This window comes from Rissa tridactyla, chromosome 2, assembly GCF_028500815.1.
Source record: "Rissa tridactyla isolate bRisTri1 chromosome 2, bRisTri1.patW.cur.20221130, whole genome shotgun sequence".
NCBI classification, from domain to species: domain Eukaryota; kingdom Metazoa; phylum Chordata; class Aves; order Charadriiformes; family Laridae; genus Rissa; species Rissa tridactyla.
Window position 1 is genome coordinate 54021733 of NC_071467.1, and position 20475 is coordinate 54042207.

Sequence of the window (20475 nt, forward strand, 5' to 3'; positions counted from 1 at the left end):
CCCAGGAAGAAGAGATCAGCACCTCCCTCTCCACGTCCCCTCCTCAGGAAGCTGTAGAGAGCAATGACATCACCCCAAAGCCTCCTTTTCTCCAAACTAGACAAGCCCGAAGTCCCTAGCTGCTCCTAATGAGACGTTTCTTCTAGCCCTTTCACTGGCTTTTTGGTTATTGTTTTTTTTCTTGTTGTTGTTGTTTTTTTTTGTTTGGTTTTTTAATGTTACCCCACCAGAATTTCAGATCATTTTACTTTACACCACATCAAGAGGTATGGTGTGGTAAACCACACTGTATGTCACACCAAGAGGTGAGGGCCCCACAGAAAGCAGAGAAAATGGAGAAGGACCGTATGTATTCTGGTCTTAGTTTCCCATGGCAGTGTTCTTACTTCAGAAACTACCACTGTTTCGGCATTCATATATTCTCGTGATGGCAAACCAATTACACTTACCAGCTGATGGTATGACTAGGAGCAACAAGCAAGACAATTTTGGGGGTGAGGATGTAACAGGAGGAGATGTTGGGGCAGACAACGTAAAATGCAAGAGAGACTAAAAGTGATTACAGAGCTACGGGACTGACTGAGAGCCCCTTGTTCAATAAGAACGTGTGCTAATTGGCCTGGCACAATATATGACTTCTTTTCTGGTTCAGTAGAACTGGTTGACTTCCAATAACTCAATTACCTTCTGTAAGGGAGGAATGGGTGGTGGTCCCCTGAGGTCAAGAAGAAGTCTCAGGTAGAGAGAAAGGACAAACAGAAATGGACAGAAATGGAAGTGCCCTGAGATTGCACTGATCAGCTTCATTAGATACATGTTTCAAAACTGCCCTGGAAGGGGTGGGTCATGTGAGGAAAGGGGAAGAGCATTTTGGTGGGTGTTTTGCTAGCATCATGGGGGAGATCAGGTGAGAGATAAAAGAATAACAGCAGGAAGATCATGAGGTTACTGTTGAAAGAAATGCATACCATTTTTTTTCCACAAGAAGGACTGGACAGAGGTACTCCGCTAGAAATTGTAGAGCTGCACTTAGGGAATGTGTGAAAAAGATGATTGAGAGCAGGCAGCACATAAAACCGAGGATAAGATGAATAGCGGTGATGGATCCAGTTGTAATATGGTCAGGTAGCAGTAGGCACAATTATCCTTTGAGCAGTACAAGAGGAGGAGGAGGAGGAGGAGGAGGAGGAGGAGGAGGAGGAGGAGGACTCCGAGTCATTTGTCTTGGCAGGAAGCCCAGATTACAGAGAGTGAAGGGCTAATGAAAGGTCTGAGTCGAGATGGAAGATGGAAGAGATAGAGCTGTCCTCTGAAGATGCTCTGTTTTTGAGCTACTTAGATCAAGAAATGGAGGCAAAATCTTTTGCTTACTTGGTCCAAGCACAGAAGTAGGAATGTTTAAAAGGAGGTAAGACTCTGTAGTGTGAGAATGACAGTCATATGAGGTGAGGGAAAGGGGGAGGAAGGAGCAGGAAGCAAAGAAGAGGAGTGAAACAAATTTTGTATGGTAGGCTTTTGGTGCATTATGCAAAGAGCTTTCTTGTTGTGTAACAGTGCACGCAATAGCTTAAACTGGCACGGAAGCATGATCAATTTACTGTATTTATCCTCTTTGTCGTGTCATTATTCTCTTCTTATTTTATATTTATTTAACATTTCTGAAGCCTGAAAGGTTTTTAAAAACATTCAATTGTCAAAGATTCAACTCAAAAGGGCTTTTCTGAGGCTCTGCAGATGTTATGGTGCAGGGGCAGGGAAGAATGCAGTGTATTTACAATTCTATTCCTGTAACAGATAATCAATACATTGTGCTCTGCTGTGTTAAAAAAAAAAAAAAAAAAGGAATATGAGTGCCAAACTGTGATGATAAGCCCTTTGTGTCTTGAGTGCACTCATTTTCTAAGGATTAGGGGCTGTCCTTTATCAGCCAGTTCACTTCTGAAAGTCCATGATAGATTGCTGCTTGCCCAGTCTGCTCCAAACACCAGCAACCTCAACTTTATCAGCAAGGAAACCCCCAAACACAGCTGTCAGTGGGTAATGCAGAAATATTGCTTTCTCAGGGCAGACTCTCACAGGCAAACCTTACCTTTTTCTCTGGAGCAATAAAAAATGCAATAGAAAGAGGACTTTGGAAGTAAGGTATTTACAAACAGCCATTTCTTTGTTTGTTTTTTCTGGTTTTTTTTTTTTTTTTTTTGAGGAGAGGGGGAGGGTTGGGCTTTTGGGGTAGTTATTTCCTTTGTGCTCAGGCTGAAGCGAAATGGTCCTTCAGCATCTATTCTAATGTGCTCATTTATCTAGTGCTGGAAGAGTTGTGGGTAAATGGGGCTAAGGTCTAACACATAAAGAAATGTCTGCCAGCAAGAGATGTTTTAGCAGGTTAATGAGGAACTTGGTAACAGCCTAGCAGGGTCATTGCAAAATCACATTTCTTTTTGCTGAAATCACTTCAACCTTTCAAAACCACAGGAAAATACTCTGCTACTTTATGGGTAGATTTTGTTGAATTGAAAATGGTGTAGATAACATGTTATTTTTGAGTATTTTTAGCAGACGTAGGAAGAAAACAGTGTGAAAATGGACATCTCTACTCGCTACTGCAGTTGGTGGGCTGGAGGAGGGCAGAGGGCCCTAATTTTGTCATCTTGGATTTGCTGCACCCAGGTTTTCTCTGGAGAGATTGCAAGGGCAACTCTTCCCTCCCCAACAAGCGACACTGCCCCAAGGCTTCTCCTGCGATAAGGTACGGCGAGTTATCAACAAAATGGCTCCAGGATCCGAAAGTTTCCCTGTGCCCAAACGGCTTGGGAAAAATGAACAAAGGTTTTGGTGGGCGCTTGCAGCCGCAGCGGCACCGGGCAGGTCTCCACACTCAAGAGGCCAGGGGAGAGACCAGCTTCTCTTCAGCCTCCGAGTCCAGCTTTGGGCAAGAATTAGGGTTTGTAGATGTGGTCAAGCACTGGGAAATGTTCTGTGGCTGGAAAGGGCCATGTGCAGTTATGCTGCCCTGCAGTGTAACTGCATATTGTCATCCAGAAGAAACATAACCCTTGAAGACACCAACTATTCTATAGCTTTTTTTCATTTTTTGTTGGAGCGTATTTGTTTACTAATTCAGGTTACACTGCAGAGTGGAGAGAGGACCAAGTTTTACAGGCTTGCTTTTTAATCTCAACGATTTTTTGCAAGGGAGCCGCTGTAATGCAGAGATGTCTGGGCGAGATACCTGAGCAAAAGCAATCGGTTTGGCTCTGCCACTGCGCTGCTCCACGTGGCTGAAATTACTCTGCTGAAAAACAGACTTCTCCATCAACTCTTTGCTGCTGCAGCCATCCCGAGACTAATACTCCAGCTGCATCACCTTCCGCTGTTTGGGTGGATTTTCCGGGGAAGAAGAGTTTATGAAACGTATATTGACCTTCAAAATATGTGGCACTTTTCTTCCACTTCTCCCACTGGTCCTGAAAAATCCCCTCTGAGAAATAAGAGCTACAGCTTTTATAAGACTCAGCTTTTCAGCTGGGTGATCTAACAATTCATCCAGGAAGCAGGTTTATATGGTTGTGCGTGCAGGAACTAGGGCTCTTAAAAATTAGTTGCGGCATAATTATTTACTTTAGAAAAACAGTATTAACTTTTACTCACCACTTCTCCTCCTCTACTTGAACTCCTATGGACTGGAACTTACTGGTTGCTTTATTTTCACCTGATTTGGTGGATTCTTCAGCACCATCAACCTTAAAAAAAATTAACCAGCTAATTAGAATGTATTTTGGCAGAGATATCACCTATGTACTTACAATTTCTATGCATGACTAGTAAGTGTCTGCACATAACTACCTTCATCTAGTCAGTTTATCTGTGCTGTGCCCATTTCTGATGTTATTAGTGAATATTCATCATTCTTGTTAATCTAGAAAACATTTCTGGTAAGACAACATTCGGCCTGCAAAATGCAGATGGAGTTTATCCAGTATTTTATGGAGGCTGAATGCTCACATTTGCCAGAGCAAATCTGAGCTGCAGTAACTCCATGCGCTGCGCTCCACCATTTGTTTTGTTTTACCTGTTAGTCTGTACGTGCATGCAGATGTGAACTCATGTCAAAATTATGCGTTTATTTTGTTAAAATGTTAGTGCCCTGAATCAGAGCACTGTACAGATAAGATTTAAAGAAAGCAGATGCAGCTCTTGGAATACATTTTCTTCACTGCTTCATCATGCAAACAGGTGGTCCCCAGGAACACAGGCAGGAACTTTATACCACCTCTCCATCGCCGTGAGAAGTTTTATACCAACGGTATAAAGTTAAAATTTAACCACAGATGTGTCTTTGAGCAAAATTGCAGACTTCTGGGCCCAATCAGTGTAACTGATAATTCCCAATGCTATATATGACATTTTTAGTCATACAAGAAAAAAAAATAATTCTGGCACGCAGGATTTTTGGACCACAGCAGTGTTACGAAGTGACCTGTGGACCACTCTGACCCCAGGTGTACAAAATCTCCATCTGTAGTTAGCATCTGTTCCAGCAGTAAGTAAACTTCTTGTTGATAGACAATTCAACAGCTATGCAGGAAAAGTGCTCAAGGAGGGATGGGAGTTACAGAGGTGTTTAGTGAAGTGGGGTACTTACCTGATACTGAGGCTTTTGGGGAGATAACTACGCCTTAAATCCCATAACTGACAGAGAAGCAACCTTTTGATGGAAGAGTTTTGCTTTGCTTTGCTTTACTTGTTTGCTAAACAGATTTACCGCAAAGGCTTGTGGTGTCCTAAGAGTGACTGAGAGGTGCGGAGGACACGCATGGAGGTTCAACACAAGTGCACATTAGGTTTATTTATTAGAGGAGGAAGCAAACCAAGAATATGCTTCTGGCTAAAGCAGCTTGCCCTGCTTCACAGAGACAGGCCAGGCTATAAGTAAGGTGTATACCTGGTCTGAGTTCAGTCTAAGCCTAAACTAGGCTGCCTTTACAGTCAGTGGAGAGAGACTGACTTCATACCGCCAGTCAGAGGGCTGACAGCCTACCTACCTATTTTAGGGTGGTTGTCTCTAAAAGAAGTAATTTCTGGCAGCAACAGCAATCTTACGGTATTTCTACTCCCACACTACTCCTTCAGCCGTACCAGCATGACTGCTTGTGCAACGATGCTGCAAAACGGGCCAGACAGCAGACTGGCAAAGTAGTTTTCTACTCAGGAAACTGAGGCCCCTATACCTCTCAGAAGCAGCATTTGTTACTTGCAGTACCACCACCTTAAGAAGAGACAGCGGGGATATGGTGCCTCAAGAGCTCTGATTCACGTTACTGTTGCTCGTTTTGGCTTCTGCAAACATGGAAATTATTTCTTCCTACCCCTTACCTTGCCTGCTAAGGAGCCTTTGTTGTTTTGCTCGGTGAAAGGAGGGTTTACAACAATAAAATAGCACCTTAGGCTTGGCTGGATATGGGAATAAGTAGTAGAAGAGCTTTTGTCTATCCCTGGATAGAGAAAATAGATTTTCTCTATCCCTGTCCCACCTGGATCTTACTCCTGTGCATAACACTGAACGTCAGCTTTTCTTTCAGAACATACCCAAACCAAACAGCTGTGAAGCAGAAAAAGGCAGTAGCCTGAACCCACAGGCAACAGTAATTATTGCCATTCCAAGAAAGAAGAAAGAGAAAAGTCACAGCTTCTCCAGGAGCTGCCCCTGGAATGGCATACTTCTACACAGCACCTCTCATCTCATCAGGCTGATGCAGAGATTTCACGGTAAATTCTTAGTCTTTGCTAATCAGATAAGCCTGTCCAGGCACATAGTGCTGTGCTTACAACCTCCATCTGTAAGAAAAAAAAATCATGTCTTCTTGTGAAGGCCGATAAGCTGTGGATTGCTATTCTATTTGCTTGGGATTCGTCTCCCATCAAAACGTGTGTTGATTCTCAGTTGACTGTAAATTCAAATACTTTGTTGCAAAAACTAATCCTGCAAGCAGATAGTTGGAGTCCCTCTTTTGAGGGGGTATGGGAAAGATTAATTAGGAAACCAGATTAAATTGGCCTAGTTTATTTGCTCTTCTCCTTTCTGTAAATAGGAGTGAACTTTGGCAGGGTTAGTTTTCTTGTTTCATTCCACTAGAGGTAACAAAAGGTAATTTTCTTTAACAAGGGCAAATCAGAAGGAACTTATCCTCTGCTCTTGCGGCTGAGATAGGAACAATGCTGCCTCATTCAAGCGGCTACCAGTCATTATGAAATGCATGAATAAGCAGTGACAATTAATTCAGTGAGGCTGGACGAAAATATTTTTTGGGTGATAGTGTAATGTAAATCATTGTTTTACACATTCCCTTTCAATGATTTAATTCATGCCTTTCTGACCCCCGCTGTGTTATGATTCATAGATTAGTGCTCATGTGTGTAATTTAACAGAGCTGAATAACAAGCAGCAAGGAGACTTAAACAAGTCCTTGCATCTGATGTTTTTATGATAAATTAGTAAAACATCATTAGTACCACGCGGAATGATTATGCTGTTGCAATTTCTACACAGGTAGCTGTCAGGAAAAGAAGAAAAATACACAAAACATTGCATAATGAGCAGTAAAACAAATCTAGAAATCCAAAACAATGGCAGGCATATAACCCACATCCCATACCACACCTGAATTCCAATAGATAAGCATCTGTTTTTCTTGAAGTGGTCCTTCTTTCTATCTTCTACTGCAACGGTGGCAATGGTTGTGGTGGTGGTGACGGTGGCAGTATTGTTCCCTACATGTTGACTTGCAGGGCCATGGATCTGCGCGTTGGCAGCTTCGATAGCGGCTGTTAGTGCCTTCATACTGTCCAAGCTCTCTGTGGAGTTGCTAAGTCCAGACTGACTGATGATATCTCCCCTCTGTCCGTGCCCATCCATATACGCATCTTGGGCAGACTCTGTGCTGCTCTGGGCTGTGATGGAAATAAATGGTTTGGTGGTGGTTCTTGGTGGGACTGGAGGTGGTGTCTTCTTATAGGTGGTAATGCAGGATGACACTGGAAAAAAACACATGAGAGTTCTTGATTTATTGACGCTGCAGGGAAAATGGATGCAAATATGATCTCAAAGCACCAGTGAGCATGGACAGAGCAGACGTAAGGAGGATGCTGTTAGCCAAAGAGCCCCCAAAAGCTCCCATGTAAGTGCCATGGAAATACCTCACTTATCAGTGTCCTCTGTTCCTACTGATGTGAGTGGCAGAATTGCCAGTAGAGGGCAAGAAATTACCTATTTGCCAAGTTCCTCTTTAGTCTTTTCAGGATTGTTTTCTCCAGTAGATTTTCTACTAACTGTTCTAAGTCCCGTGGGAACAAGTCCACCAAAACATTTGTTCTGCTCATGGCTTCCAAACAAGATTCACAAGGATGATGAGTCTCCAACCACTTATCCTAGCTAAACTGTACTGTTTTATTGCAATTGTTTTCTGTCTCTCTACCCTTGCCTACTGTATTTATCAAGCTTATGTAGAATTTTAAACTACATTTTTCTGATCAGAGTGAGATCCCCAAACCATCCTCGGTCAAAGTCTGTTAACACTCACTGTGCTTGGCCTTGTGTATTTCTTACTATAAAATGTCTCACTTGTTGCACAGACTTCTCAAATACTTTGAAATGCTTTGTAAGCTGCTGAAGACATATTTAAGGCAACATTTTGCCACGCCTAATTTTCTCATCATAAATATAACGTATCTGTTCTGGAAAAAAAATGTTTAATTTTACACACAGGGAGTTAGTGTAATGAAGTCAATGGCTAAAGCCTGTCAGTCAGTGGGACTACTTAAAGGAAAGTAAGTATAAACATTTGCACGAACAGAGGCTTTAATAAAAGTTCACGAGGACTACTCTTTTCATATTTTGAAAGCCATGCTCTGTTTGTAAGTGCTTCTATATGGATTTAGAAGATTAGCTCGAGGTTCCCAGGTTAAAAACTATTGGCCTGTGTTTACAGAATTACATGCAGAAAGCACTGCATGGAGATAAAACCATCTTCCTTTAAGGGACAGCTGGCAGCTCTGCATTGCTGAAGTCCTGGAATGCTTTCAAACGAGGAAAGAAAGTCCATTAAGAACAAAAAACCAATCACGATATGCTCTGTTTTTTAAGAAAATAAATGCAGGCATGAACCTGTGCGAAGTTCAGACACAAACATGTTAACATAAATTCTTATTAACAGTGATCATATGGCAAGGAATTATTCATCAGTTCATTTTAATTGGCAGACGTCTATGCCACCCACATAAAAGGTAACTCTGCTACAGCTGTTCTGCTCTCTGTTTGCACTGTACGTGCTTGTCGAGCCAGGAGCCATTATGGTATTAATTTGACTAGCTCAGATCCATACGCCTCATATCTCCCGATAGCTGTAGGAATAGTTATAGCGTAAAAGGTGTTTCCAGGGCATGAAATCACACGGGATTTTTTTTTTTTTAAGGACTCGTATAAGTTTCTGATAACATGTCTGAACCCATGTTAAACACGTTGAGTACTAATGGAAAAAGAGTGTTTCACTGAGGTAGTGAGGGTTTTGAAACTATGATTCACTTCTGAAGAATCAAACAGAAACCACGGCATCTTTGAGAGAAGAGATGGCTAAAAATGAACTTGTCAAATTTTAACTCTGGGAAAATAAATAGTTGATAGGGGCTAAAGGTGTTTTTTAAAGTGCTTATGACAAGACCAATAGCTGGAACTAACAGAAAGGATGACAATTTTACAAAGGGGGTTGTGAATTTGGTGCCGTTCTTCATCAGTTTTGATGCTGCTAAAAAGCATTTGTTGTGACTGTGCACGCTCAGGCAAATCACCTGCTGTCGCTGCAGCACAACCATTTACTCCGGGACTTACAGAGAATCGTGCGGGATGCTGCTTGGGTGATGATACCCCAGAAAGGACCCAGGTGGTTTGTGGTCTGGAGAATGTTCTCTGAGGGGTGGAAATGCAAACCGAAATTCACCACTGAAGAATTCAAAGCACATACACAAGAGGTATATGGAGGTAAAGCTTTGGGAAGCCGGTGCCAAACTTGTCAAACAGAGGTTTGTGTGCAATGCTGCTTTGCAATTCAGCAAAGTATAAATTGGCCCATTTAAAATATGGTAGGCAGGGTCACTGTGGAGCTCCTGGGGAGATGCCAGCACCTTCAGGACATCCCAGCAAACCTCGTAAGTATTTTTCTTACACGGCAGAGAGGGAAATGATAAAGAAACACACTTGAAAAGTGCTCTTAGGTAGGCGAGAGAGCTTCAGAAATAAAAAGCAAGCCTTAACAAGACTGGTCCCCACATCACCGGTCATCGCCCCCCAGAAAGAGAGTCAATAGCAACTGTCTATTGACAGCTACCAGGCACTCTGGACACAGCAGTACAAATACAGAAACGCCTGATTAAGATGTCTTTCATTCTGTTGGTAAATGTACTCAATGAGGAGTCTAATCCACACTGCAATGAAAGATGTTTGCGCTCAGCTAATTAAATCTGAAGTTATTCTTAAAAGGGGGAGAGAATTGACAAGTCATACGGTGAAATTGTAAAGAGAAACAGCAAACGCTCTCTTAGCAAGTCAAAACAAATCCTCAGTTTCCTGGAGTCACGCAGCACACACTGTACAGCTCCGGAGAAGCGGAGTGTGCAAGTCATAAAAGAACCCCAGGCACTTCATTACTGGAAATGATGTAAGCTCCCGCCGCTCCTCTGCAGAAACGACAACAAAACAATGCTCCGGCCGCCGCCGTCGGAGGCAGCTGCTCTCTAAATGTTGTAGCCGGCCGAGCCCTCCCGACGGCTGAAGCACAACAAGGAAAGGGATTCGGTGCATCGGTTTTTCTTTGGGTGCTTTCAAGAACCTGGCAACTTGCGACATGGCAACCTGAAGGATCTGCTGGCTTTTTTCAAGTGGCTATGGTCTTTTGAATGCTAAGCTGCTTGAAAACAAAAGGGGTACTCCCCAGGGAAAATGACAAAACCTTGGAGGCGCTCTCCTTGTGCAGCCAAGAAGAGCCTGAGCGGTCAGTCGGTGCGGGAAGAGCACATCACATCGTTTTGTCCCCGTGGGCAAAGGGGAAGCTCATCCATCCAGCTGTCCCGCAGCAGACATGGACTGCCCGGCAGGAGGACTCTGAGGGAGAAGATTACAGGATCATGGGACGCGTGAAAAAGATGGAGAAATCCTCACTTCACACACAGGGAATTCTCGAGGGGTTTCGCACATGAAAGTTAGTTTAATTCACATCAGGAAGTGAATTTCAAGGGCTGTATAAATTCCTTGATAAATATGTTCTTGGACATGGATCAAGGAGCGAAGTTCTGTACGGAAACTGATCTGACTGGAGAGTCAAGTCAAAGTAGCCTAATTTTTCATTAAAAGTTGTTTAGACATGGAGTTAATGAGAAATAACTTTTTCTGAATAGCAAACGTATATGAACCTTCAGTTTGTCACAATACAGAGAAGCTTTTCATATTCTTTTCCAGAGCACATGTGCTGCTGGCGCAGGTATACGTTTCTTTCCTAGGGCATATGTAAGGTTTAATTCAGAAACTAGTTAAGTCATGTGCAAGAATCCTGACTCTCAAAGCACCTTGAATCAGGCCCATCGTTTCCAGCTGGATCAATGCACTAAGCAAGACGCAAGGCTCTCTTTTTTGTTTTGATCTTTATCCCATTTCTGTGGCCTGCCTTCGGGTTACAGTTTAATCCCAAATACCTAGTGAAAAAGCACTTTCTCCAGATTAAGAAAAAAGAAGAAAAAAAAAAAGTCACGGTGTTTGTCCTCCTAGCCAGTTTTTCCAAAAAACTAGCTCATGGGACAGGAATTTGGAACAGGGAGTGTCAACCACCCAGTTCAGAAGGAAGTCTAATGATAAAAAAAATAATCCCAGATTGCATAATAATAAAGGTTTGAATTTGAATGTTTCATTGTAAGAGCACTTCAGTTGTTTAAACATGCTCACTAGGGAGATGAGCCCTCGGGAACAAACATCAGCACGCAAACACAGATTTTTAGCTCAGTGAATGGGTGCTCAGGAGAACCCCAAGGCAGATTACTATATTTGTGAGGAGATCAAATTCATGCAGGCCTTTGAACGATTCAAGTGATGAGATATGTAAGCAATATCTTTCTAATTTGGCAGTCTCCTATACGCTTGGTTAACAAATACAAGAATAAATGAAAGTGCAAATTTAAAGTTAATTAAAATAATAGTGTTTCTCTTGAGGAAAACGACTAATTGCACAGTTTGAAAGGAGCAGCAAAGGACACAACTTGTGCACAACTAAGTATCAAGGTTCAAGGCAGGAGTTCTTCCACCCTGTGCAGATGGACCTCCGTCTTCTGCTATACTGTCTGTTAAACAGGTATGTTAACAGCAGTGCCCTTGCACCTCACACAACCGCGACACAAAACACAGACGTAGGCACATCCAAGGAGACCTGAGCTTCACAACGGCAGCCCCCAGGCTCCCCACACGGAGGTGCAGCGCTTGATTTGGCTTGTTAGACTCGCACAGAGCTGTTATTCTCTTTACCACGCGCTTATTTCCTGACTCTGTTGAGGTTTGGGGGGAATGCTTGGAAATAGGGTTTCAGATGCTGTATTGTTATTTGTACATGCAAAAAATTGGTATGCAAACAGAGCATGCATTTTCTTAATAAAAAACTATTGTCATATAGCCGATGGCTTCTGAGGATGCAGAGATTTACTATTAAATAACTGAAATAAAGATTTTCATAAGAAGTTCTAAACTGCCCAAGGGAATAATACCAGAGTGACTTACGGATGTCATTATCCCGAATGAGAACTACTGAAATCTCTGTACCATGCCATCTTCATGGTTCTGCCAAGGCCATGCTTTTTCCCTACACCCGCACAACAAAACCAGATACCTTATCCAACAAAAGCCTAAGGTACACTGGATTTGGAAACAGTCATAACTGATAACTAAAATCCTTCAGACATCCATACAAAGTGTCTAAACCATCTTTACTCCAATAGCACCACAATGTTACAATTTAACATCCCATGTATTCTGAGGTCTACATGCCGGTGCTGGTGATCTTTGCATAAATCTGGACATTTTCGTTCGCAAGTAGGGTGCCTCCAGCTTCCCAGCTGGGTACAGTAAAAGATGTCCTGAAACCTAAGAGGGGGGTGAGACTAAATATGGCTCATCCTGCATCTCAAATGGATTGAGTTAGAAAATCTGCACGTGCATAGTCCGTGGATGACAGGCGAATATTTCTCAAGCAGATTTTTTTTTTTTCTTTTAATGTCTGCTGCTGGAAGCTGCTGATGCCAGTCAGAAGTTTAATTGCTATCCCAGGGAAGCTGAATTAGTGTAGAGAGAACAGGTGAGACAGACAAAGGTGTCTGCGAAATGCAGTTTATCACTAGGATATCACCACAAATTATGGATGCACAGACAAAATTCAGTGCATGTAGGCTTCCTATGAGACCCACTTCACTCCTTGTATTATATAGCCATAGCTGAACTTCTCTATACATAAAAATTACCAGTACATTAACAGCAAGCAAATTAAGCAATTCAACTCATTTGGCCCCAAAGCCAAGAAGTCTATAACCAACCGAAACTCTGGAAAAAAGATTTCACATAAACTGAAAGTCATTACCCAAAGTGGATCACTGCTAGGATGGCTTATAATACTTTACTCCTAAAATCTGTGATCTTTACTGGTGTCAAGCAATTAGGACTTGACTTTATCTTTTCTGAAGACGAGATAAAATAGGTAAGAATATGACCACGTGCAAACCCTAGATTTCATTTCAGCTAATGCATATGAGCTCCCTTGCCTTTTTACCTGGAGCGAGCAGCTGGAGGGGACAACAGGAGCATTTGTTTCTGGCATTCCCTTGCCAGCAGCTGTCTCCATGGGATCAAACTGCACCGTACCTATGGAGGTGGTGCTTTACAGGCAGGTTCAATCCTGACCATTGGCTCATGGGACGTGATGAAGTTACAAACCCACGGACCACATATGAATAGCTGCTCAAACTGAAATTCAGTCTGGCTGAGAAGGAAGACAGAAGTGAAACTATTTTGACCTTGTCCTTAAACTCTGGCTACCAACAAAGCATCTGGAAAAACACCACCAAGATCTGCAGGGATGATGGTGTGAGTCTGTTCCAGACAGATGCTCTCCGAGAACTTTGAAGATTCAAACGGCTTCAAAACAGTCCTAGTAGGAGGTATCTGATACAGAACATCAGCCTCTACATTCAATGAAGCATATTGGAGAAGAGTGAAAAGAAAAAAAGAAAAACAATGCAGCAGCATGGTCTTTTTTCGTTAGCATATGAATTATTTATCATCTCTTTTCATCCGTACAGCTTTTTTTTTTCCTGAGAAAATCAGGGAAACACTGATCTATAGCTTAAGCTGAGTCTAGCAAACCATACAAATGCTTTCTGCACTTAAGTACTTCACCAAATGCTTCATGCTCCCCCCCCGCCTTTCAGAGCACTCATGGAATATGAGAAACATTAGAATTTTAGATTAAAAAAAGGATATTTTATGTTTCAGAATTTACATGTCATAAAATCACCATGGTAAGAAATTCATAAGCTTTCTGAATATCAATACATTCATCTTATAAAAGGCACTTATGGAAAACAGAGGAAACCTTGTGAAATATGGTAGTTTATCCCACTTAGACCAAGAATGTGTGAGAGTAAATAAATGTAATAATATGCAGCTTGATGAAATCAGATCCTTTTCCCATATATTTTTCCAGGAAGCAACTTCACTGGCACTTTGATATAACACTTTGTTATGTGTTACTGCAACACTCTCAAATTCCAGAATTTGCATCTTTTTCCCTCTGGCAATTTTGTTAATAAAACAAAATGGGCAATTTTGTTTTTAATGTGGTGTTGTACTAACCAAATACAGACACATATATGTAAGCAGCTATTTAAGTAAAAACACAGAGCAAGAATCAAAGCCTGGATTTTCAGAAACACAGAGGGATGAACTTTCTGCAAGTGTCTAGCCACCTTAGCTAGGAAGTTGTATTTAAAAAGCTTAAAATCCAAGCATACCCTGAGAAAACAATCACTTATTTTTTTGACTACTGAGGAATGGTTGGCTGTAAAGACTTGGACTGCAAGTGCACGTTGCAACTTCTTAGGGCTAATCCCTTGAAAACCTGTCTCTCATTTACATTTCTGTATTGGATCTGGGTTCCTGAAAACATGACCTGAACTGTGAATACGCAACCTAATTTCCAGACTATACCAGTAGCTCTTTCAACATATAGTTGGGCAGCAAGCATAGAATCATAGGATTGCCTGAGTTGGAAGGGACCTTTCAGATCATCTAGTCCATCCACCAACTAACTCTGACAAAAACCACCACTAAACCATATCTCTAAGCACTATGTCTACCCGTCTTTTAAATACCTCCAGGGATGGTGACTCCACCTGTTCCAATGCTTGACAACCCTTTTGGTGAAGAAATTTTTCCTAATATCCAGTCTAAACCTCCCATCGTGCAACTTGAGGCCATTTCCTCTTGTCCTATCGTCTGTTACTTGGGAGAAGAGACCAACCCCCACCCCGCTACAACCTCCACTCAGGTAGTTGTAGAGAGCCATAAGGTCTCCCCTCAGCCTCCTTTTCTCCAGGCTAAACAACACCAGTTCCCTCAGTTGCTCCTCATAAGACTTGTGCTCCAGACCCTTCACCAGCTTCGTTGCCCTTCTCTGGACATGCCCCAGCACCTCAATGCCTTTTTTTGTGCTGAGTTTTACTGGACACAGTACTCAAGGTGGGGCCTCACCAGTGCTGAGTACAGGGGGACGATGACTTCCGTAGTCCTACTGGCCACACTGTTCCTGATACGCTTGCCATTCTGTTTGGGTATATTACTGTAGGTGCTATTTCTTGAAATGATCACGTCGTATTTGTAACTACTGCTGCTGGACATATTAATATACTCTTGTATATATGGTTTCCCCTCAGTTGCAAACGGGATATTTAATATCTGGGGAGCCAATACACAGGAGACTTGAATCCTATCAAACCTGGAGATATATCAGGGCAGACGTGTGGTCAGAACCAAGCCCACCTGTTATTCATGACTGTGCATCATGCCCTCCTTTGCCGTTCATTAAGAAGCACTGCATTTTGTCCTGCCTGATCCTTTGCTGCCAGTCTCTCATCCTCCCACGGTGGCAATGGAGATGACTGATGATAAAGCAAGTTAGCAGTCAGTCATTTTAAGATAAGCTTGTCATCAATTTGATGGAGAAATTGCAGGTTGAAATTGTACAGCTTTTGTCATGTAGGAGGTCGGACTAGAGAATAATTAGGATTCTCCTCTTCTAAATCTGTGAATCCCAGAAACTAACCTGTGAACCTAGAGGAGACTTAAGCAAGGCAATTATCTCTGAGTAATCTGATCATGTAGCATTTAAGCTAGCTGGATATTAGCATAGTTGGACATCGCTGTTTTCAACATTACTGCAAGGATTTTCTTTTTAAACTCTTCATTGCAACTAACTTTCAAAAGGCAGCATTTGGCTGGGGTATTGACACTTCAAAGTGTGATTCCTGTATAAGAAAGAAATGACTGTAAAAGTTGTTCCCTTCTCCTCAGTCTGGAAGTGTACCTTCTTTGTTTGCTGCTGATGTTAGCAAGAAAACAAGCTTCTACTGGTTTTTACTCCCAGTGGTTTTCTGAATACTTAATAAACTTAAGGTGGGGTAAGCAGAATTCTGTATCATTGCACACATTGGCATCAAGCTGGTCTCACAGAATTTGATTAGTGATGCATCTAAATTGGCTTAGAAATCAATTAGTTTAAATTGCTGCAAACCCACCCCTGATGTGGATACATTTAGAAGTGGATATGACTGATAAGGTCTTTTTTTAAAAACCTAAAGGAAAATGCAGTGGAAATAGGCGTGATTCACTCAAAGAATTTATTCCAATTAACTGTATCAGTTGACTGATTTTAAACTGATTTGCTTTTATGTCATGGTGTGCAAACAAGCTGTACATTGTTATCAGTTACATTCAGTTGAATTCGCTGAAAACTGTATAGGCATACTTTTATCTGATGACAATTTGTGAAGCTTAAGAACCTTCTTTAATTTTCTGAGTGAAAATCAGTTCTCAGGGTTGCTCTATTATTTGAGTTAATTTCTGCCTGCGTGGTTTGGTTAGTTTTATATCTGGGAACCACATCCTGGGCTGCATCAAAAGAAGTGTGGTCAGCAGGTCGATGAAGGTGATTCTGCCCCTCTACTCCGGTCTGGTGAGACCCCACCTGGAGTGCTGCATCCAGCTCTGGAGCCCTCAGCACAGGAAGGACATGGACCTGTTGGAGCGGGTCCAGAGGAGGGCCACGAAAATGATCAGAGGGCTGGAGCACCTCTCCTATAAGGACAGGCTGAGAGATTTGGGGTTGTTCAGCCTGGACCGAGGAGACCTTATTGTGGCCTTCCAGTACTTAAAGGGGGGGCCTACAGGAAAGATGGGGACAAACTTTTTAGCAGGGCCTGTTGCAATAGGACAAGGGATAATGGATTTAAACTAACAGAAGGTAAGTTTAGACTAGATATAAAGAAGAAATCTTTTACAATGAGGGTGGTGAAACACTGGAACAGGTTGCCCGGAGAGGTGGTAGATGCCCCATCCCTGGAAACATTCAAGGTCAGGTTGGACGGGGCTCTGAGCAACCTGATTAAGTTGAAGATGTCCCTGTTGATTTCAGTGGGGTTGGACTAGATGACCTATAAAGGTCCCTTTCAACCCAAACTATTCTATGATTGTACGATTTTTTAAAAGGTAAATCAAATAAACCACAGAATACAGTCAGTAGCATTGTTTCTAATGAACTTTTCAAAGTTGACTTACACTGGGGTAGTTCTGCACTATGAGACAGGTGTATATACATATGGGACAGTTATATTCCTCTAGTCATTATGGTACTGGTATACACAGCAAGTACAGAAATGTAGGTACACCAGTTTTGTGTGTTCCTCAACCCTAAGGCTGTTCAGAAGCTTTCAAGCAACCAAGAAAGGCATTGCTCTAACATAGACTATTCAAATGTGCTTAATACAACCTATATATGAGATGGAATTTACTATTTTTGGTACAGTAGCTACCTATTTTATTAAACAAACTGCCTTGTGATGCTGATGAATATATGTTGTGATTCCTTGCGGCAGAAAGCACTTTGTCACCTGATCCAGCAAAGGACTCAAATCTCTTTAAACTCCCATCTTAAAAGGAAGTATATGCTCAAGCTTTTTTACTCAGTCCCCAGTGGCATCAAGGCTTTACTGCTCTCACATGGTCTCAGAAGTCTACCTTTCAATTTGTTTTGAGAATCTTATTTTATGCTACTTGATATCTAAGACTATATTAAATAGTTTGGCTAAGAGTTAAAAGTTATTCAAATGACAGCAGTGATGAAGGGCTGCTGTGTTTTAATCAGATATGTGTTGGGAAGAAACTGTACAAATGCCAAAGACAAGAAAATAAAAGCCAATACAAACTAAAAGAAGAATGTGATTGATAAAAGCCACACGAACAACCTTTTCGCTGCTATAAATTGCCATGAAGCACCCCAAGAATTGATCTATATCATTTTAGCATCAGTTTCAATGTAGTTCACTGTAACTCAAAAGAGCTAGGCAGGTATAACAACACACTATGCTATTCTCACAGAGAATTGCTAAGAAACATAAATGTAGAAAACCAGGGTCCAGGAAGGAAAGCATCATGTGGGTCTGAGCAAGAACATCTGTTCAGCCAGGGAAGTACTGACTTGTTTTTACCCAGCCAGTGCTGCATTTTTCAGCACAGTTATTGCTTTTGGGGTGTTCCAGTCCAAGCAGGAATGTCTAAACCAAGCAAGTTATGATCGCATATTTCCTTAAAAAAAGCCCCAAACCAAAACCAAAAGCAAGAGCCACTTGTAGCAGGAGGAAGGAAGGGAAGAGGGAAAATTATGACTAAATTCATGCTCTGGGCTGAACAGTAACTTGTCACCTGAGAGAGAGAATTATGACCCAACTCAAAAGTCCTGCCTCCCCTGTGGTCCTGAGAAGGTTATCAGATGACCTGCTAAAAGTCAGCTGTCGGGGCAGATCCTCTAGTGCCGTGGGGGAAAATACAATCCCTTCTCAAATAAGAAGGAAACGTAGACGAAGGGTTTACACAAGAAATTATACTTATCTTTGGCCCAATTTCAGTTAAATAGCAAAACTGACTCAAGCCCGAGGACATTAACGTTTTTTAAAACCTATAAAAAATGGAATCGCTTGGGGAACAAGGCATATGAAAAATATATATGAAATACATATTCTGTGTTGAGAGGATTTAACATCTACACCAAAACCTGGTTTCTATCTTCCCATTTTAAATTCAAATTAATAAGTTATGGCCTTGCTCAGTGACAGGTTTGAAGTCACTGTGAGTGACCTCATCCTTTTATCTATTAGCTTATTTTTACAAGAGTCGTAGTTAATAGCACAACAAATCAGCTGAAAATACTGTCTTGGTGTGAGAAATTTCTAATGATCAGGCTGAGTGTCCTGAGCACAAAAAATACTGACATCTCATTTACAGTCACCAGAGCATACAGATGAGAGCATTTCGATAAATCTGAGCCCAAAAATCACTTTTTGGGAGTCCTGAACTAGCAAGAAGACATCACCAATTCCCAGAAGACATTTAGACAAAGGAAGACGGGGGCCTGGCACACATGAAAGAGGACAGACCAGTCTTGTGTTACTTTTAAACAAGATTTGAGTGAAAGACATTCTCATTTCTTTACACATATTTATCCATTTATTAAAGAAATGCTTGTAAAACAGGCCCTGAAGAAATTCAGATTCACAGTTTGTAGGAGATGTCTGACACAAGCTCCCATAACTACCTTGGAGACATCAGCTGCATCTCTGATGACAGTCCAGGTTTGGGTTTTTTTTTTCATTCCTTTGTTTCTTTTTTCTTTAAAAAACCCCATCAGTTTAGTAGAGGTGGAAACTGTAAACTTGCCAACATGATCCTGAAACCCTGATGGCTGAATTAATGTAATTTCATTCCAGTGGCAAAAAACAGAGGTTTATTTTACCTAATTTCCACAAGGGCAAGAAGCATTGTCACAGTAAAAAACCAACGTGAGTAAACTTTTCTCTCCCAAAACCACATAGTATTTATTTTCCAATTACAATTTCCTTTAGCCAGAGATTTTGGAATTAGTGCTCATGGTCTCAGCCTGGGATAAACCTCCCTTTCCCCTAAATCCTAGACAGCAAAATAATATTTGCATTTCCTACATTTACATAATTGTAAAAAATGAATGATGCATTTTGTCCTGGCTTAGTTAAAAGGTAAACTTAGATGTTTTGTGCTGGATAAGTTAAAAGGTAAACCCAGGCCATCTATTTAATATGTAAGAAGAGAAAGCAAACACGCCCAAATGAATTTTGACACTTCAAAGTATTTAGACCTTTTGAGTCTCTAGACTACAGAACTGCTTTCTGAAGATCACAAGGCCAATACAAAATCTTTGTGAATGCCAGCAAAGTGAATCTTACAAATCCATACAATTTCACACACACATGGCAAACCCTTCACACTCCTAAGTGCATGAGATGCAGGAAAGAGTCTAAATCAAATTTTTAACCAAAGTTCCAGTTTTTGAGTTCTCGCTCTATTATTTTCTGCCCCAGCCTGAAATGTCCTCTTATTTTCTGCCCCAGCCTGAAATGTCCTCTTCTTTAATCACTTCTCTAATAAGGCCCATTCATTGCATACAGCTATTCCTCCTGCAAACTTGGTGTTTTGTTTGGAATAAAAATCTCAGTCTGTGAGATCCACTGGCTCACTGTGAATCAGAAGGTAACACAAACCTCTGACTGAAGATGCTCCCACAGACTTATGGGACGTGAAACAAAGGGGAAGAATCAGGTCTGGGTCCTCTTGTCCATACTGGTCAGATAAAAATAAATAAATAAATAAACGAATAGAAATAGCTGTGAATTTTCTATGAAAAGAAGGACGCTCAGCAGAGCCATCCGCAACCTGGTTCAACTCAGGCTGTTCAGTTCGGCTCCTGCTTTGCTTGAAAACCTTTATATGACCTCGATTTCTGTTGGCATGGATGTTTGAAGAATATCTCCCTTAATACCAGCACCTTTATCTGCCTGGTTAACATTGCTGAGAACATGTGGTTATTCATTATTTGTTATTCTCATCAAATTACAGAGTCACTGTCAAATACCAATCACTCAGCACAAAAAGCAAATAATTTAAATGGACAGATGATGAATCTGTCCACAGGCCAGGGTCTTCTTTTCGTAAATTCTCTGTTAACAATCGATAAACAAATATGTCTGTAATAATGAGGACTGTTCGCAAACAACTTGGGAACTGGGGAAAATTATAAATTCAAGATTAAAATCAGT

General features: G+C 41.5%; 1 protein-coding gene across 2 annotated transcripts in view; it reads right to left on the reverse strand.

The window, feature by feature from the left end:
- Positions 1–20475, reverse strand: part of DLGAP1 (DLG associated protein 1) — a 419863-nt gene that overhangs the window by 19892 nt on the left and 379496 nt on the right. For both annotated transcript variants that reach the window (XM_054193162.1, XM_054193163.1), the window contains 2 exons: positions 6659–7032; positions 3649–3740 (listed from right to left, as the gene is read on the reverse strand). In XM_054193162.1, the coding sequence (XP_054049137.1) occupies positions 3649–3740; positions 6659–7032 (466 nt within the window). The remainder of the gene's footprint in view (positions 1–3648; positions 3741–6658; positions 7033–20475) is intronic.